The sequence below is a fragment of the Sceloporus occidentalis genome, unplaced genomic scaffold (genome assembly GCF_023333645.1).
Source record: "Sceloporus occidentalis isolate IW3139 unplaced genomic scaffold, rSceOcc1.0.p SCAF_17, whole genome shotgun sequence".
In the NCBI taxonomy this organism is placed as follows: Eukaryota; Metazoa; Chordata; class Lepidosauria; order Squamata; family Phrynosomatidae; genus Sceloporus; species Sceloporus occidentalis.
In genome coordinates this window covers 16,304,734-16,326,377 of record NW_028316997.1, presented here as the reverse complement: position 1 = coordinate 16,326,377, position 21,644 = coordinate 16,304,734, and the positions used below count along the sequence as shown (strand labels likewise).

Genomic DNA, 21,644 nt, shown 5'->3' with positions numbered 1-21,644 from the left:
TGTGTTTATTTTTTAAACAAACTGTTTTAGGTGTGGATACATTTATATCAACTTGTCCCAAAGAAACCTGATTTCCCATGAAAGGAACTGGATTGTCATTAAAAAGGACTGGGACTGTTAACCAGGCAGGTCATTCTGAAAACCATTCCAACAGCAGATGTGCCTGCAATACCTTATAAGAGGAGTATGACAGAGTATCCATAACAATGTGTTCCTTCCTCCCATCTATTTGTGCATAAAGAACGACATCGTTGTCATGAGATTCTCCTGGATTACACAGTCCCCCTAAGAAACATTCAAAAGCACACAGAAATATTAACTTTTTTTTACAAGTTATGATTACACATAGAAAGTAATTACCAGCAGCACAAAAGTGTAATGATAAATAATTGAAATTTTAATTCCAAGATTTTTTATTTAGTTGCTTGGGATTATTACTAATGAGAGGAGTAGAAAACGCATAAACATGACTTCATACATTTACTTTTTATTACACACTAAATATGTGAATATCACAATTAAACTCTGGAATCTGTAAGAATGGCTTCATGTTGAAATACACTCTGCCTATTGCTGAACCAACAGTTTCCACCTCAATGTCCACAGGGTTAGGAAATCTCTTTTCCTGTTGTTCTCCCACGTGTTTAACTGCCTAGACAACCGGGAGAATTGCTATCCTGCTTTCCTGTGATTATTGAGGACAAATAAGTCCTGGAACTACCCAGAAATGCCATAGGCCACAACAGAAACATTGTTTCCTAACATGAGGAATTAATGTGTTCCTTTGGATTCCTGGATTTTAGATTTCACCTATGTTCATACCTAAAATGACTAATGGAAGTGTGGAAAAAGTTTTATGCATTGCCTCAAAACAGTTACAGACAAAAATAATTTGCTAAAACAAAGAGATTGCTAATCATGAAAACATATTTTTCTTGGTTATCCACAAGTTTCACTTTTGGGTGAATCTCATTCAACAGCAATTAACTATTTCCAAAAAAGTATAAAGTGAAAAAGTACAGAAAAACATGTATAGATAGATATGAGAACTGCAAAAATACTTCACATAGACATTTACTGATGACAAACATATTACAAGGACACATATAACATATCCCAAAAAGACATTCCCAATCCAGGAGACACCTAATTCAAATTCAACACAATAGCATTATGTCCTTTCTGAAAAAAGACACACTTTTGGGAACCCCAAGGCCTTTGTTGATATGGGTTTCCTGTAGAGTTACAAAGTACAAAAGTATTGAGATTTGTTCCGATACCCTTCACTTACCATTGCTTTCCAAACTGACACAAGTCATACATATGTAGGTGGCAATTATTTGATTATATGAAGGAATTAAATCCTTATGCATAGTAAGTAGCAAATGCGTTAAAATTCTAAGCAGTGAACTAGCATTTCTTATAAGGGATTTCCTTTCTTTTTTTTTGTAATTTAAATCCATGTTTTATTTAGATAATTACTTAACAATACATTCAGTATCTCTGTAAATAGACTACAAATGTTGCTGGTCCTGGTGGGACGAAGGATCTTTTGATAGGGAGTCTAGTTTTTAGCATGTAAGACCAGTTGAAATAGTCAATTAAGGAGCATGCTCATGGGCGTAGGAACCGGGAGGGACAGGGGGGACAGATCCCCCCCAGTAACTCATGCGGGGGGGGGGACCGATAATGAAGAAATCCCCCCCAGGGCCGTATGAACCCCCCCAATAGAAACGCCGCAAATGCGGCCCGCGAGACCTCGAGGTGCGGCCCGCGTAAGATCGGCAGCCAGGGCAACCGATCTTACGCAGTCCGCACCTCGAGCCCTGCTACTTACCTGTGGGAGGGTCTTCTGTACTGCACAGAGGAAGCGGAACCCAGCAGAGTTCACGTGACATCCCATCACATCCTGCTTCCTCTGTGCAGTACCAGAGAATGCAGAGGGAGGCCGCGCCCCCTGCTGAAGTCTGTGAGTGGCATCGAGGAGCTGCAGTGCAGGTAAGGGGGTGGGGAGGGTGTTTGAATGAGTATGTGTGATTGAGGGAATGAATCTGTGAATGAATGAGTATATGAATGAATGAGTGTGTGTGTGATAGCATGGATGTGTAAGTGCTGGAACCTAGGCATGATGGGACTATGATTGCTGTTAGCAATCACACTCCTATCATGCCAAGTCAGCCAGTACATGTTGAAACCTAGCTAGCTGCCCCCCTTGTGTATTGATGCTGCCAGCAGTATGGGGTCTGCACATCACTTACAGCCACCCTGTACCAGCATGTACTGGCTGACTTGGCATGATAGGAGTGTGATTGCTAACAGCAATCACAGTCCCATCATGCCTAGGTTACAGCATTTACTGGTTGGATGTGTAAGTGCTGTAACCTAGGCATGATGGGACTGTGATTGCTGTTAGCAATCACACTCCTATGATGTCAAGTCAGCCAGTACATGCTGAAACCTAGCTAGCTGCCCCCCTTGTGTATTGATGCTGCCAGCAATATGGGGTCTGCACATCACTTACAGCCACCCTGTACCAGCATGTACTGGCTGCCTGGGCATGATAGGAGTGTGACTCCTAGTGTGAGAGATGGGGATAAAGTGGGGATCTGATGGGGTAAAATGCTGTCCCCCCCCACATTTTTAGGGGTTCCTACGCCCATGAGCATGCTGGATGTTAGATAACACATTTGCATGTAGAATTTGGAAAAATAAAGATCACAACCATGTGGACTGTACAAAAAAGAGGGCTATAGTACTTATCAACAGGTATATAAAGTATGTAAATTGAACCCACCATTATAAAAAATAACAAAAAACCCCAAAGGGGGCTATTCAAATATACAATATACTACAGCCTGGAAATTCAGGAAACGGTAGGATATACATCAAATAACAAGATAAACAACACAAGGGACTGCAATTATTCCAGAGAGCTTTTAAGTGTATAACAGGTTTCTCACACTAAACTAAATTATAGCAATGGTTAGCAGTGAGCAAATGTTCAAGTATGCAGGAGCTAATGTAAGAGGTTGCTAAAGCACTCAATATAATCTGAAAAAGAATGAACAATTGCCAACAAGAGATCTCAGACACTGGCTCAGGAAAGCTTTAACCAAATCAACTGTAAATTCACATGTGAGATCCCAACAAATACAAAGAACTTAAATGTTGTGTTTTTTAAGTGAATCTCTAGATCTTCTACTGGCTGTCCCCAAGCTTCATAATAGACAAAGGTCTCTTTGGATTAGCAAATATCTGAAATATGGTTACTGATTATGCCACCAGTACATGACTGGAAACTTTCACTGCTGGAGGCATGGTATGTGTATTGAGAACAGTACAACAGGCGGAGAAGTTCAAAATTCTGTATTGTCTTGTTTAGCACGGACATAATCCTATTTTTATCCCGCTACTTCTATTTGACGTTATACAGTATTGCATAATTTATTGTGCTAGGGTATTAAATTGTTTAAGTCTGTTTAGGGAAGGACCTGTCATTATGATGCCATATTTCCAAACAGACCTGGTTAGATACTTATATTCCATATATTTATTTTGTGCATATAGCTATGTGGGCTCTTTTTCTAAGATATGCTCGCATGGTCTTATGTAGAAGGGGGCCAAAAATAATTTACAGTAATTATACACTTCAGCAATTCTTCCCCTTAAAATGAAAACATTTTGCTGGCTCAGTGCATATCTAAATTCCAAAAACAGAACAGAAAGATAAAAAATACACCTGTATCTTTTACTATGATTGATTGCTTTGTGACTAAGCTAAATTAATCTGACTTCACATTTGTTTTAGTTGTTTGTATAATGTCAACTTTGAGCTGGCAGTTAAATTTTATTATAAGAAGACATTTAATGCACTGTGTCTGAATTTTTATGCATTATAAATGCAGCCGTATATAAATTGTTTTATATCAGAGACATGTAACTAATGAATATAAAGCTGCTTGCTCTTTAGTATATCATGGCTCATTAAATAGTGAGAAATAGCACCTCTATTAGGCTGAAATGATCAGAACTGAATGGATAAAAAGCAGAATGAGCTTTTTGTTACCGAAGTGATGCACCGAAATTAAAATTCTGGACTGAAACCGAAAATTCAGGATTCATTTGGCCGAAACTGAAAATGACCCCCTCCTTAAATTTTTTTTTTTTAAACCCACACTTCTATTAAAAGTAAGTAACACGCCAAAATTGGACAAAAAAATGCAATAGCAATATTAATATTATATTATATATATATATATATATATATATATATATATATATATATATATATATATATATATATATATAATTGTTAACAGCAATCACACTCCTATCATGTCCAGGAATACCCAGATTCCAGCATGTACTGGAACGGAGCAGAGCAGAATCATGTGACTCTGCTGGGTTCCTGCTTTTCCTGTCTGGTACAAGAAACGCTGCTCACACACTGTGTGAGCAACACACAGGTAAGCAGCCTGGCCCCTGCGGACGATTATTTTCGGCCATTTTTTTATTTCACCATTTTGCCGATAATGCCCTTTTCGATATATCGGTGCATCCCTAATATTCAGGGCCGGATTAACGTAGGTGCTGATGGAGCTGCGGCTTCAGGCCCCTATCTGAAAATATATAGCGGCCTGATTTTGTGGTGGGCCGGCCGCGCACCGAAGTGTACTTGTGCTCTTGTACCGCCACACGGCAAGCAGGAACCCAGCGGAGTCGTGTGAATTTACGTCACATGACCCTGCTCTGTTTGTGCTTCCCCTGGGCGGTAAAAGAGAAGTTGTTTGCACAGAGTGTGTGCAACACAGAGGGAAGCAGCGCCCCCTGTGAAAGTCTGTGGGCGGCACCTGCAATTCAGGTAAGGGGTGAGGGAGGGTGTATGATTGAGTATGTGTGAATGAGTGAATTAATGAGTATCTGAATGAGTGAATAAATGAGTGAATGAATGTTAGTGAATGAGTGAAGGAAAATGTGTGTGATAACATGGATGTGTAAGTGGGGAGGGAAGCATGGAACAGGGAGGCTGTTTGAGGCTAGGATGCCACAGGCAGACTGTTTGGGGGACAAAGATGCCACAGGCAGGCTTTTTGGGGGGCAAAGATGGCAAGTCCTATGCTTCCAGTGTGGGTGTTGGGCAGGTCCTGTGGACACAATCTGGGTGCCAGGGCTGAAATTATACTAAATGCAAGGGTGTGGGGGCATTCATTCACAAGGGGGTGCTGGCTGGGTGGAGGGATAAATATACAATGTGGGACTAGCTGGGGGCAATGCACTAGCTGGGGGCATTAGGTGACCACATAGGCCATGTTTTCCAGGACACATATAATTTTTTACATATTGCTCACCAGCCCTGCAGTATGGGTATTTTATCTGGGCTGGCTACATCAATACACAAGGGGGCAGCTGGGGCCATTACATAAATCAATACAACTGTCCTGGTGTGTGTCTGGGTGTCAGTGTGGCACAGCCTGTCCTGGTTTGTGTGTTTGGGTGTTGGTGTGACCGTGCCTGTCCTGATGTGTGTGTTTGGGTGTCGGTGTGGCAGAGCCCATCCTGGTGTGTGTGTTTGGGCGTAGGTGTGGTCGAGCCTGTCCTGGTGTGTTTGTGTTTGGGTGTCAGTGTGGCACAGCCTGTCCTGGTGTGTGTGTTTGGGTGTCGGTAATTTTACTGAAGGTCTATTGTCACAGTTTAACCAAATTAAGTTATATAACTCTATATTTTGTAATTTTTGTTTGTCAATCAATGCAATTGTTTTAGAGATTATGGAAAATGGGAATGGTTATGCATACTCTGTGAAAGCAAAGGTAACATGTGAAAATCTGGATTAACAATGGATACAGTTTAAATAAATGATGAAGGGATTTTTCATAAGATCTTATCTGGTTGAAAATAAGTTTAAGTATCTAGTCGAGAATGGTATCTCGATGCTGCAAATAGATACATTTATTGTTAGTTTTTATGAAATGGCTTTTTTATGAATTATTATTTAATAATATATATTTATTATTTTTATTATTATTATTTAAAAAGGATAGAAGACCACTAAATCCAAAACTTTATAAATTCTCTAAGAACACCTCTAGAAATATTGAAAACAAAAAAATTATCTTTGTATTAGAAATTCTAACTATAAGCAGCACTCACAGATGTACCATAATAAAGAAATCATAAGCTATTGATATCACTGTCTGTGTTATTGAAATTGTGAAATCATACTAAAAGTGGCATACTAATTCACTTACCCATAGTAAAATAAAACCTAAGGTTCCCATATCCCGTGGTATCCATGTATGGCGTACATAATTTTCTCTCCCCGTCTTTCAGGAAAACAAGAGACATGCCTGATTCTATTGTTCCACATTCTGAACCAATGACAGCTCCAACAATCTCCCACCTGTAAATAGCAGCACATTATTATAGGAATAATAAAACACATACAAATATTATAAATATTTAAAATATAAAAATGTTGTTGTATAACTGTTAGCTAATGGAAAAGTTTTCGTTTTTTTTCAAGTATTTTAGCATGTGTGTTTGTACAATAAAACTGCTTAAAATATTGTTAGAAATACCTGTCACTCGTTAAATTTGCAATATTATCCAGCTACCAGAATGTGTGTTTACTTTCCTTTATTCCTTCCATATCATTCTATTAGCTATACTCAGATTGAAAAATCATGTATTAAGTCTCGATTTTTATGATTCGGCCTCTTAATTTCCATGGGGAGCGAAGCAAAGTATATTGAACATGACAAGAAGATCATACAATAAGAAACTGCTAATTCGCTGCTGTTCTTTGTTCTTCCAGTGTAATATATGCATCTGCATTGATGCTTAACCATGATTGTCATGCTTTATTCTAGAGAGTGGAAGTGTTTCAAAGTTATAATATATCATTAAAATATAGCTTAAAAATAACGGTACCTGCTATATATTTGCTACTCCTTTGTATCTGGCAAGTCACAACTATGACATTTACATTCCCAAGAAAATAATGCTTTTTTTTTTTTGGAGACAAAGACGAGATAAATGCTTGATTTAATTGACAGTCTGTTCCAATTGCCGTGATTGTTACAGATCACTGGCTACGAAGATGCTTCATTTACACTCAATGAAGTGTCAGGTTTACCCTTTGACCCAAAACATACCCTAAGATGGCAATGTAGGTTATGGAAATAAAGGGCATGTCGGAAAGAATGACATTTTATTGCCTGTCCTCTTCATTTGTGCTGGTTCCTCTTTGGGATCTCTTACTGAAACCCTAACAGCGGCAACATGCATGCGACAAAATGGCATTCTGCACACATTAGAACAATGTTAATTTGCACTTTGAGTGAGGAGCAAGCAAGGTATATAAACTACAAGCCTCCAAAGCTACAACACTGCCTCCAACAACCAACTTGATCAGCAAAACACAATTTAGCAGGACGGAATAACGTGAAACAGATTTCAACATACCAAATGTAAGTGAAAGTAAGGTACAAAAAACGTATTTCTAGTGTGGCTTAGAAACGATTAACTGGGGAACCTCCATTGTGCATGCTAAACACTATTCAGCATTCGTTGCAACCATGTTTTTTAGCTCTCTTAATACTTACCCAGCAGGATGACTTTCAAACTCTTCAGACCACTGATCCTGAATGTCTTCTGTGGAGAGATCTACATCTCGTGTGGTGGCAAAGTTATATTCACTGCCTTCTGTACCATGGAAATAAATGGCATTGCCATCCGACTGACAGCTATGCTATAAATACAAATAAAGACATTGTTCAATTAAACATATACATGTTTCACTTCATATAATTATTATTACTTGTCTACTAAAATGATAATACAATACATAAAGCTCCACAAAAGGAGGTCACAGCAGCTACATTTTTTTTTGTACCAGAAACGTTTTCAATATTTTTTGTTATTAGCTTAATAGCATAATAGTAAAATATCCTACTATATTTAACAAAAAAAAACTTGAACTTTATTAAAAATCTTAGGTTAGATTATTTGCTTTACAAGTACTGAGGTACTTGTTCTTTCATGGTCTAATAAGATTATATTTGTGAAAAGCCATTTTTCTGTTGCAATATATTTCCCCATATGTTGCAAATAATGTATGTGTTTTGTTAAATTGTACTTATCCATTAACAATTAACACTTGTCTTTTCTAACTTATATGCTTTGAAGATCTACATAAATTTTACATGATCTATGTTAGCTTTTTGGTAAATTCCAAGTTGCCTAACATTGCTACAGGATTATATGAGCCTAGTGTTCTACAGAAATATCACACACAGAATAAAGAGCTGCATTTTAGGATACCCATAAACTTTTCAATAAAAATAATGTCCAATTGCATCTATATAAAATTCTCAAACTGTATTAATGTTCAAATCAAATATAATGAGATTCAAGTTCCAAAAATGTTACTAACAATGTTGAATTTAATGCCATGCATTGGCAGAAACCCAGCTCAACTCTGTGGCCTGGAAGCACAACACTGTTACTGGCAGCATCCTGACATGTGAACCAAGTACATAGGGCCGTGCCACTGAATAATTTCAGGACCCCTTCCAAGTTCTCCTTCTTTATTTTGCATTCCCATTTTCAGTTGTTACCATAGTAGGTATGGTGCACAAATCCAATGGGTTTGCAACACTGCACATCCATCGAATCAAGAGTGAGACTCATGCCCATCTACCATACTCATTTATGTTAATTGGATGTAGTGAATGAAAAGTTTGTTAATATGGTAATATTATACCTATTGCCATCTTGTATTGTTCCTGTAGATTGGAATCTAGCAAAAAAGACATCTGCACCATTGCCATTCACAACTGCAACCCATAAGAACCACCAACACCGTCTCAACCTTCTCATTTGTTTATCTACTAATTTGGTTTAAAAAAATAGCATCACAGTTTAACTAGGAACTAACATATAGCCCTACTTAGTGCAACCTATTTCTGAAATAATATTATCTTATAAATAATTATAGATTATACAATTTGGACCCTGGTCTTTTATTTTATATTACAATTCAATTATCTTATTGTTAATGTCATTTAAATAAAATGTTCCGTCCAACTGACAGTATGGACTGCTGTGGCCATTGAACACTGTGCCCATTCCAGTGCCCTAGAAAAGCAATGTCCAGTTTAAAGGACACAGTTATTTTTAAAATGATATGTTTAAGTCCAGCCAGAAAATCACTGATCCTTGTTGTTGGCATATTACCAAGAGCTGAGCATCCTGCTTAAAGCTGATAACTTGAATTGTCCTCGGATGATTATAATCCATACATAAATCCTCACCAGCACATTTCCATTCGGAGTCAAATTTTGACTGCTCGCTATCGGAGTATTGCGAAAAGAGCACTGTGGCTAGCTGAAAGCTCTATGATGGACACTGTATGCAAGGTTTTTTCCTCTAAAGAGCCTCTGTTCCATGCCAAAGCATAATAATGCCCCACTCCTAACCAGTAGTTTATCCTTGTCAGACAGGGCTGAATCCTTTTTGCCTTTGTAGTTGTTTTGGCATGGTTGTCTCCTTGGTGATGATATAGCTCTTATTATACTCTTTACTAAAATGTAACAAATAATTATAATAATTCGAATCTTTAATAGTTATATTATAACACTGTGTTTTGCACTCACCTTTAATTTGATGAATTATATATATATATATATATATATATATATATATATATATATACACACAGTATATAAAACACATTCATTCATTCATTCATATACATTTATAATCACTTGGCAATGTTTTGCTGTTTTGCAAATTCTAATTTTAATGTATTATAAAATAATAATTTTATTTTACCTCATTTTTAATAACAAAACTCTGCCTTTCTTTCTTTCTTTCTTTCTTTGTGTAATGATTAAAGAAAGATTTTTTTTCTCTTTTACACTACATTGATTTATACAGCACTAGGGCTATTACAATGGAAGTGAAAATTAATTAAAATGAACACAAATGAACCTTGGTATAGAAGGAGAAGAGGGCCCTGCTTTTGCAAAGTACAATCTATTTGGAGGTTGAGAAGAAATGAGATGGAAGGAGACGACTGATTGGGTGAGGATAATTTGATTGTAGCGAGGGTGATGTTAAGAAGTGAGTTGGGTGGAGGTCAACACATGGTTTCTTCAGGATGCAGGTTGAGGATATCAGGTTATGTGCTTCTTTGAATAGGTTGGTTTTTAAGTAGATAGTTAAGAGAGAGTTTTACATAACCCAGAGACTAGGTCACAAGTTTATTCATTAGATTGGTCTAAAGGTCCATGATTAAAACCCACACATTTTGCTTTATCCCATAATAAGAGTAATCTCTAAGACAAAGGGTGCTTTTAGGCTTAGATTCTTTGCTCATGTGTGATGCATGCTGATGAACACACATATATGTCACGAAACAGGTGAGAAGGATCCCAGGTACAGAGGGAGAGAAGAATGTTCACCCCCCAACTACTTTTCCCCCAAGGGTTGAGCCCCTAGGTGAGGGCAGCCATGGGACTAGTGGAGGCTCCAATAATATAACAGTAGGCAAGCAGTAGTAGTCAATCACAAGCTAAGGTTAGTCCAGGCTGAGATAGGAGAATAGAGGGGGTCACAGCCAAAAGATCGGTCCAGGCAGAGATCAGAGAATGGTCAATAAGCAGGCAAGGGTAGAACACCAGGATACAATCAAGACAGCTAAGGGAACACTTAACAGGATGTGTCCCACACAAGGGCAAAGAACATAATGACTCAGGGGTTTAAGTAGGGAACTAGACAGCTGAAAGTCTGATTCAGCCAATAAGCAGGCAAAAAAAACCCTAACCATCTGAGGTCATAGCGCAAACCCAGGGAAAGGATAAAGAAATGAGGACAATGTGAATTTAAGTTTTTTTGCACATTATTAAAGCTTTCTATAACCATTAAATCACGGCTGTCAATTTACAAGCTTACCCTTGCTCCCTCACCTTTGCAACTCTCCCCTATCTTTGCAGCCTATATAGGACTGAAGCCTGACTTATCATGAGCCTCAAAAGTGTTCTGTGTACTATCTGCACTTTTGTTTTAATTCCTTGTTTTCAAACCTCATTCAGTATCAGGACACATAATGGGGACAATGTCGAATGCCTTACTGAAATCAAGAAAGGCGATATCAATAGATCCTCCCTGGTATTTTATTTTAGTTACCCAGTCAAAAAATAAATTAAGTTAGTTTCGTTTAGTCTCTCTGTAGTAAGCCTGTGCGGTTTCTGATCATGTAAACCATAACATTCCTATTCCTTAGCATGGTTTCCATGATTTTGCCAGCTACTGGCGTAATGCTTACTGCTACCTTTTTTGGTGAAGTGGTAATACAGTTGCCAACCATTCTCCTGAGACTACTCTTGCCAATATTGACAGACTAAGTAAGTCCACCAATGGTTTTGCCACACTTTGAAGCTCTTTTAATAACTTTGGGTGTATTCCATCGGTTGCCATGGATTTGTCTGTTTTTACATTGGAGAGTTCAAGTTGGAGTCTTCCTCCGTAAACACAGCTGTTTTACATGTCACCTTATTTTCCCTTGCAAACAAGGGTCCCTCACCTCTATCATCCTCTGTAAAAACAGAAGTATTTTTTAGATCTTTATCCTCATTTATATAATTCCCTTTGTTTCCCAATTATTATTGGTTTATGCTTCCTTTCTCACTTATACATCTAAAAAATGTTTTAGCAACTTTTGCTTTGCTTTTATTTTATCTCCTTTAATATATTTGCCACATCTGCAGAGGACCACAGTGGTTTCCTTTTTTCCTTTAGTCTTACTAACATGTTTAATGCGATGTTCTGCTGCCTTCTCTTAAATAGTTCAATTTCTCCTGGACTCCATCTAAAGATGTCCAGGACATGAAAGACTCAATTACAAATCTCTCCATTAAAAAAAATAAAATATTCTAATCGACGTCTTTTGTGTAACTATTATACAATTTTGGACATTAATTATGAACAACATTGTTGTAGCAAATGGAGAAAAACTCAAGCTTTTGTGTTGTTTGTTGTATTTTATAGCACCTCCAAGCAATAAAGCATTATGAAAAATGCATCAAGGATAAAGGTAATTGGATGCATAAGAAAAACGTTAAATATTAACGACCCTCCACAAATGGTTTAAACTATATCACTCCAACATTACATGGTTCTACTTTTATTACAATGTACTATGGCTATCCAATATATGTCACTGTTCTGAAATTATATATGGTCCAGAAAAAAAATGGGTGAATTATCTCTCCAAAATGCTGCTAGCTGGAATGATATAAAATTATTCCTTTTTATATAGAATGGCCATTTACTACATATGTGACTGTAGTATGTTGAATCAATCCCTATTGTATTTCCCCTGAAACTATTCTTTATGCATTACAATGAATGCTAATGACATAACTTCAAAAACATGGCTTCAAAATCTTTGCATAGACTGTTACCATTATTTAATTATGTTTACATCGGAAATGAACATTGATGCCTCTCTTCATTTTTCTCCTTGGGGCACTATACACAAACGAGTCTAACAGACAGCTGTAGCCCGGCAATTTACTTTTTGGCGACATTGCTTTGATTGGAAAGACTGCGCTGGGTATTTGGTGACAGCCAGCTTGCAGAGGCCTGGTGGCAGATGGAAAGAAATCTGTCCAGTTTGCCTTTACCTCTACATGAGCATAAAGTCATCAATTTCTTCCATTAAGAGGCTTGTCATTCAGCCCATCTGAGTAGGAGAACATTTTCTGGTGACCAGATTAGCTGATAAACAATGCAAATGCGGAGGACACCTTGGGACTAATGTAAAACACAGTTTGTGTGCAAATTGAAAATGCAACAGCCAATTTTTGTAATGACTGTAATATTTTAAGTGATTATGTCACTTCAGACATCTCCTTAGAGAGAACTTTTTTAACCCCTTAACCCATTAAAAACAATGCATTTTGAGCCCGTACATGTACGGGCTTTGTCATTAAGGTGTTAATTAAAATCCAGGCCGCCAATGTGAGAGAGATATTAGAGGTAAACTAAAAACAGGAAGGTGTTAAGTGGTAACCTGCAATGCAATCATATAATTTATTGTGGAGCAATTAGATCTTTTATATTTACATGTCAACATCTAGTACATAAACAATTTATATTCTGTACTCAAGAGTAACATTTAACCATTTCAGTACCAGGAGGTGTGAATTATTTGCAATGCCTCATTTAAACTGTAGTTATTGTGTTATTGATTATGTACTGGGATCTTGGTGTAGCTGGAGCATTTAACGTAACAAAAAGGTATTATTATGTTACTATCTGAGAAGAATTGGAATATCATACACACTTTGATTAAAATAAAATACCCTCAAATCAATATGGGCATTTCTAAAACAATTCTGAATATAAATAATATCACCAAAAGTATATGATCTCTGCAATATTGTGTACTTGCTTTGTAGACCAGGTCCTATACATCTGGCCTCTATAATCAGCCTAAATAGAGCGCCTTCTACAATATTCTGCCGTGTTGACTGTCCTATCCTTTAATTATGTTTCTTATTGTTCACAATGGTTATCCAGTAATGTTTCAAAATGTCTGTGTAATAACAGTACATTTAACAGTTTAATCAAACTCTTAAAAATACATAAAAGAACATTCAACTATACTTCTAATCACCCACCCGAAAACAGCATTCAAAAAAACAGGGTTAATAGAACCAACAGAGTACATTATTGTGTGAACTTTCCGACATGTCAGCATATTACTTAATTGGCTCATCTTGAAACCATCACACTACAATAACTGATCTCATTGTGACAAGAACACTGGGAAGCAATCTATAAATGAAACACTGCTATGCTAGTCACTGTCAGACTGCATGGGGATCACAGGATCTGAACAATTCTAATGAATAAAAATCAGCTGTCAATTACTCTCAGTATATTCCTTCCCAGAAATCTTTTGAACATCTACTACATTAAAGATGTATGTATGTATGTATGTATGTATGTATATATATATATATATATATATATGTATATTTATTTATACATCAGAATACAAAAACAAGAAACTAAGTGTTTATTATTTTAATTATTTCAAGTCTATTTTAGTTTAATAAAAAAACAATATTTTTTTAATTGCAAATAAAAATATTGTTCAGCATGGTAAGGTTGGGAGATTGGTTATAGAAATACTTTATCAAAAAACAAAATTGAATATGTGGTTCATGTAAATGATTTCTATCAGAGATAAGACTCACCATCCCAAATCCATACTTTGCTCAATCCTTGACATTTTATTAGATTCAGTATAGCTTAAACTGGGATAGTCAGTACCACTTCTGTGAGTTTGGTGCTTGTTTCAATTCCTTGATGTGCTGATTAAACATGCAATGTCTAGGTGTGAAAAAGTTATTCCTCACCCTAATGAAAGGGGTTACTAGGGTCAGGTGTTTGAGGACCTCATACTAATGCTCAGGCATGCTCAGGCACTGTCCTATTGGGGTTATTCAAGAAACTATGAATTTTGTGTTGTTTTAGAGAATTCTGCAGGGGACTGTCAGGCCCATCCATCTATCAGCTTAAATCCCATTAAGATGTTGATACACAACCTGAAATGAGTAGTTCAGGCTCAAAACTCCGCTAGTGTCACAGAGTTAAAGCAGTTCTACATGTAGGAAAGGGATGTTAGAGATTCCTACTACAAATGGCCTAAACATGTTTTGAGTCTGATTACCTTTTCACACATGAGCACTGGGCTTCATACATTTCTTAAATAAATAAATGACAGCGGTATCAAAACCATGTGTTTCTGTCAAGATCCTATTTATCTAAGATTGGGTTTTAGTTGCATAATAATGCTTCACTCAATCGGAAATATTAACATTAGGTAGAGAGTGTCAGAGTACAGCAGCTTAATTTACCGATTTACAAAGCTTTCTACAGGGCTCAGCTACACATGTATAAAATGAAGACAAGAGGATAGAAACAGATCTCTTTCATACCCTCAGTTAACTATCCATGCATATCATACTGAAAAATACAACTGACAGCCAACAATCTAGCAAATTTAGGAAAGAGGCCTAAATGACCTGAACAGGGAAGATATGAATGGTGTTCCACATGGTTATATGTTCTACAAATTAGCTAAACCTCTACAAGGTATGCTATTGTCACACTCTTAAAGACAGAGAAAACAAGTCACACATAATTCAAACACAGCACACAGGTTTCCCCCCAAAGCACCTTTAAGCTGTGGGTCTATTAAGAAACAAAACTAAGTCTTTTGTTTCCTCAGTTACATTAAACCCATACATTGTTTAATATTCAAGATCGTAATTTTATGATTGATCATAACCAAAGTAATGTTTATAGACTGAGCATCTTGTCTTGATCTCAAATATGTAATAATGTCACATAATGTTCCTCATTACAAAGTATTATATAGTCAGAATGTGCTTGCACAGCATAAATATTACTATATTATAAATTAATATAAATAATTATTTAAGCCAAAAAATAGCAAGCTGGTATCACACAGGCATGAAGAGAAATTTAACATGGTATAGTAAACATTTTGCTAAGTTAATCTGAGTATATATATATATATATATATATATATATATATAAAAATATATATTCATACACATATATTGCTAATCAAAACAACGAAAGATCGTCACTGTAATACATTAACAAACTCTTAGGAATACTAAAGGACAATGCGCCCTCTACCAGTTCAGTTCCATCATACATAGGCACCCATGCTTTGACATATTTTATATTATGCACATATAACACATCTCACAAAGCATGCAAACTCCTAGAGCAAGGTCACATCTTCCTGAGATGATACATGTGGAGACAAACAGAGCAGAACATCTGTCTATTATCACAGTCAGATTCAGATTAATGGATGAGAGAGGTGAGGTATAATTCAGTAGAATGGCCAATAAAACATTTAGTCATGCTCAACCAAGGACATATAGCTTCTGATCATCTTGTGTTAAGGCTGAAATATGTATTAATCATTTCAATCTTAGCTGGAAGACATGATTAAAAACCTATTAAAAAAAAAACCCGGGGCTGCCGATGAAACGCACGTGAAGTTTGTAAGACTACATCCACCTGTGGAATATACCCTAATAAAGCTACAATACAAAATAATTGAGATATAACCATAAGATTTTAAAATATCATGTATATGGCACCTTTTTTTTTTATAATGTCCCTAAATGCACTAAAAATAAAAGTGACAAAGAGGAAGGGCCATGACAAATATAGGAATAGCTTATAGAAAAAAAATCAACCCCACCATATTTTTTAGCATGTCAATGTTTTACCATCTGCCAAGCTAAAAAAAAACAAAAAACAAATGAATAAATGAATACAGAGCCACATACCTTGACAGTAGCTCCAGGAAAAAAGAGCCAGTTCCCAGTGTCCATTGGATCTAAATTGTCTTCTAACACAACTTGTTTGTGAGCGGCATTAATGATCAGAATGTTGTCCAAGGCCCAGCAGGCTTCATACACATCTCCATCCACAGTGTTCTCTTGTTTCCAGCGAAATTTCACATTCTCACCCTTGGCTTCGTGGGGAAGATAGATAATGTGGATAATTGTTGTAACGTTTGAAGGTGCACTGTAAAATTATAATAAGGAAATGTAAAACACTAAATCTAGAAATGCCACTTCTAGAAATAATGTAATTATTACTAAGAATTATTAATACTAATAATGTATTTACCCACCTCTATATAGAAAATTGTCATTGATAATAGCAGTGACTTAGCAACAGCATCCAACACTATGCACCGGCACACCGTTATTTATGTAATATCACCATCGTTCTAAATAGCTCTCTATTCTATCAATTAGGATTTTATACCCAATTTAGGAAACCATACAAACTGACATAAAGGATTATTTTTAACTGATGCAAAGTGATTGTCATCTATTTTCAGACACATAATTAATATATTAAAGAAAATTTCTTGATATCTGAGTGATAATCGTATTAATGAAAGTGATTAAATGTCATCCACCTTTTATGATGTAATTATAATTTTTATCTTATACTGTTTTATATTTTTTTAACTTAAAACTAAATCTTAATTATACCTTTAGAAGACTGTTTATTAAGTTTTATAACTGACTTTTCAAACATTTACATGTCAGTGATATTATTACATATTTATTTGCATGTTTATTTTTACATCATTGAATAATATGCTTATACATAACGATAATACAGTATGTCTTCATACTAATATCTTATGAAATAATAACCAATTTCACTGACAAGCTAACAGGATAATAGTCTGAGTAGCACGATTGATAGGACAATACAAAAGAAAACTTTGCAAGTATTTTAAATGTAATTTAAACCAGATACAAACAACAATAAATAATCCTCTTAAGAACACAGACAGTAATAATAAACATCTAAGTAGACAAACACACCTGATTCTTCCCAGAACAGACCAGCTTGAATTATTATTTTTTGTGTAGGACACCACAATACCAGGATCTGAGTAGCTGAATCGACAGGATCCCGAGCCTGTAAGATATAACCGTGTTAAGGAAACATTAATTGTACCCTAATAGCTCCAAATGGCAAGTGACCCCAGTACACAGAACTCATTTTTTTCATACCTTAAATTACTAAATCAATAATGAAATGTCATTAGAGCTTTCGCTGAGAGTAAGCAGCTGATTTGCCAAAGTCTGAATTGATATAAAAGTGATAAATCATGACTCAACTGTGTAATCTAGTACAGATTTCCCAGGGGAGCAATATGAATTATGTGCACACTATGAAAATGTACACAGTACTGACATGTGACCTAAATAATCAATTTCAGAAAATCTATTGAGTTATATATATATATATATATATATATATATATATATATATATACACACAAACAGACACAACTCTAAAATAATAACAAACTGTAGTAACCATTAATTTAAAAAAATTGGCCATACTGGATTTATTTGTTATTGGATATATGGGAGTTTGTATTTGTGAAGGACAGAGTTTGTGCATATGCATATATATATATATATATATATATATATATATATATATATATATATATATATATATATATATATATATATATATATATATATATATTAAGAGAAGGGGGTAGGGTGAGAGAGAGTCTGTATTTGTTTTATATGGGGTTTTCATGCTGTCAGCAACACCGTCTGAGCTGAGGAGGCGATCAAAGCTCTTTTAAAGCAGATGGCTGCCGCCATTGTATATGGCGCATGTTGTGCAATCACATGGGGCTCCTGAAGCAGTTTTCGGTGTTGCTGAATGCCTCACTATCCTGGCAATAGAGCAACACCGTTTGGGAAAAGAAAGCAATCTTTAATCACTTACTAAGCTCAATAAATCCCATGAGGTGCCAGGCATAAAAATTCTTCCTTAAAAGGGTTAAAGTGCCATGAAAGGTTTAATTGTAGCAATTTAATTTTAGTTTAATTGGCTGTGTGCCTCTTGTCAGCTATCCTATGCCTACAGAGAAGGTGTGAGGCATCCATTGGTTTGATGGCCTTCCATATTTCATAACACTTTTCTTGCACATTTTAAATGTATTAATGGTGCTTCATAGACAATAATTTAAAACTTATACATGCTGTGAGCTTAACCTGAAAGGAGTTTGGTCACAATATACATTTAATGACACGCTTAATACGTTTCATCATTTATAAAAGTTTATAAGACTTGTATGAAGCAAAACCGAAGGGTAATGAAACCATTTTTTAAGCTTTTATTAAGTATGTACTATTTTGAGGTAAAGCGCTGTCAACTTGTTCGATTTTGTATATAAATAAATGAAGCAAATGAAGGGCAGTTGAAAAGTCAATTCATGTTTACTTTGAGCCCATCTGCTGCCACTGCCAGTGTTCCACTAACTGAACATCTGCCATCCATCTTTATACTTTGCACCACACTAGGGTTCCGAATTTTAATCATATTCATTTATTTTACTTAGATGAGCCACGTTCATAACCAATCAACCTCATCCTTAGTTTGTCAAATACATTCATACAGCATGAAAGATGAAGCTAAGCTCCGTTCTATACAGTAGAATGAATAGACACATAATGAGAGGAAGATTAAGACATCTCCCACTGTTTTAATTTGCAAAAATTCTGCATCAATGCAAAATCACCGTTAGTTATTTCAAGCAATGAATTCTTTTGGGTTTATTGAGTCACTACATCTATTGTTTGCAGAATTTAAAACGTAATGGTTTTTAGACATTTAAACATATCTAAGAGTGTTTGAGTCAAAGTTTATGTGCTACACATCAAAGTTTGATACAGTATATGATATATATATATATATATATATATGTCCAGAACTGAACTTAAATCAAATGCTATTTCTAGCCTGAATGCACCCTTCATATCATTTTGTTATATAAAATGTAGAACCATGCATCAATGTGTTACCGCAGTATTGTATGAAGTGTAGAAATAATAGAGGTCAGAGGGGGTAAAGCTATGAATGGGCTTTGAGTCCCAAGAGATACAAACACTCTGCTTCTGCTGATAATCTATAGATTAGATTATATAAACTTCAGTCTCTACCAAGCAAGAGAGAACATGCATGTCTAAGGCATAGACCACCATACCTATAGACCAGACCTGGGCAAAGCACGGCCCGCGGGCCACATCCGGCCCGCTGAATAGCTCGGACCGGCCCGCAAAGAGTGTCCTGGTGACTCACCAATGAGTCCGGTGTCCCCCCCCGCCCCGGTCACTTACCTTAAACTCCTGTGTTGGAAGCGTTTGTCTCGGGTGCCGGCGCTTTACGCTGGGCGCCGGCATATGACGTCAGACGCCGGCGATCAGCAGTGAAGCGCCGGCACCCGAGACAAACGCCTCACGCTTCCAACACAGGAGTTTAAGGTAAGTGACCGGGGCGGGGGGGGAGATCCTGAGAAGGGGGGGTTAGGGAGTTAGAGGGGAGATACTGAGAAGGGGGGGGTTAGGGAGTTAGAGGGGAGATACTGAGAAGGGGGGTTAGGGAGGGAGGTCTTACTGTGTGTGTGTGTCTTACTGTGTGTGTGTGTATCTTACTGTGTCTGTGTGTGTCTCACTGTGTCTGTGTGTGTCTTACTGTGTCTGTGTGTGTCTTACTGTGTCTGTGTGTGTCTCACTGTGTCTGTGTGTGTCTTACTGTGTCTGTGTGTCTCACTGTGTCTGTGTGTGTCTCACTGTGTCTGTGTGTGTCTTACTGTGTCTGTGTGTGTCTTACTGTGTCTGTGTGTGTCTCACTGTGTCTGTGTGTGTCTTACTGTGTCTGTGTGTGTCTTACTGTGTCTGTGTGTGTCTCACTGTGTCTGTGTGTATCTTACTGTGTCTGTGTGTGTCTCACTGTGTCTGTGTGTGTCTTACTGTGTCTGTGTGTGTCTTACTGTGTCTCACTGTGTCTGTGTGTGTCTTACTGTGTCTGTGTGTGTCTTACTGCGTGTGTCTTACTGTGTTCATAGCTTATTCAGTTATTGTAATAAATATTTTAGCCCATTTTTTAGCTCAAAATATTTTTTCCTTTTTTTTCTCCTCTAAAATCTAGGTGCGTCTTATCAGCAGGTGCGTCTTATAGAGCGAAAAATACGGTATGCACTCCGAAGCCTTGTTCATTTTGTTCACTTCTGTGCTGTGCTAATAGTTATTCAGGCCTTACTTATTCAAGCACCTCTACCAATGACGTAGGCTTGAATAACTTTATTAAACAGCACATAAGTTAACAAAATGGACAAGGCTTCGGAGTTTGTAGTTTGTAGAGGTCTGGCCCTCTAAAACCATTCCAATTTCTCATGTGGCCCCATGGGAAAATTAATTGCCCACCCCTGCTATAGACGTACCAGAGCTTCCCCCTTGACCCCTTAAACCAGGGTTTAGCCAGTTCATTTATCCTGCACCATACTTTGTGCTATTTTAAATGCATTTATGCCATGTGTTAGTAGCTTTAAAATTCTAATTCAATGTAAGAGTGATGAATCATGTATTTTATTAGTCAAACATTGTGTAAAATGGATGCACTGTTTGTTAACATGTACCCCAAACTTACCAATAGAGAACTGCAGAATGGATGCTGTGCTTGTGTTAAGGTTCACTGTTGTCTGAAAATAAAATGTTGGTATTAATAAAATAGTTTCCCAGGCAGCCCACAATAAAGAATACATTTCAAATCAAGTACGCATTCCATAACACTGTCCAAATTTCATGCCATTATTGGCCGGTGAAAGCAGCCAATCAATGGCAATAAATCATTCTCATTGAATTCAATATGAGTGTTTTCTGCACATGTAAGCAGGGGTCTTTCCACTTGGAATGCTTGCACTAGTGAGTGCTGGACCTGGTTTGCTTTTAGTATACCACACGTGTGCACTGACAAGCAGGAGATGTGTTCGGTCAAACATATATCCTTCAAGCCGTGAAGCTGAGGGTTAGAGGGAAGGCAAACGCATAGGAGAAGGGAGTCTGCTGAATCCCTCCATGTATTTGCTACTATAATTTAAAGGGGAAGCTCAGCTAGTGTTGTTTCGGTCACTGAATCTTTGCTAAAAATTGGTTTTTATATTTAAAGGCCAAAGTGTCAAGATGATC

At 36.7% G+C, this 21,644-nt stretch overlaps 1 protein-coding gene across 1 annotated transcript in view; it reads right to left on the bottom strand.

Annotated features, from left to right (window-relative positions):
- The window catches only part of LOC149302902 (reelin-like), a 172,798-nt gene that overhangs the window by 81,743 nt on the left and 69,411 nt on the right, over positions 1-21,644 (bottom strand). The window contains exons 11-16 of the mRNA XM_089482100.1: positions 21,106-21,157; positions 17,472-17,568; positions 16,410-16,650; positions 7,602-7,747; positions 6,246-6,397; positions 173-285 (exon numbers count right to left, since the gene is read on the bottom strand). Coding sequence (XP_089338226.1) covers positions 173-285; positions 6,246-6,397; positions 7,602-7,747; positions 16,410-16,650; positions 17,472-17,568; positions 21,106-21,157 — 801 coding nt within the window. The remainder of the gene's footprint in view (positions 1-172; positions 286-6,245; positions 6,398-7,601; positions 7,748-16,409; positions 16,651-17,471; positions 17,569-21,105; positions 21,158-21,644) is intronic.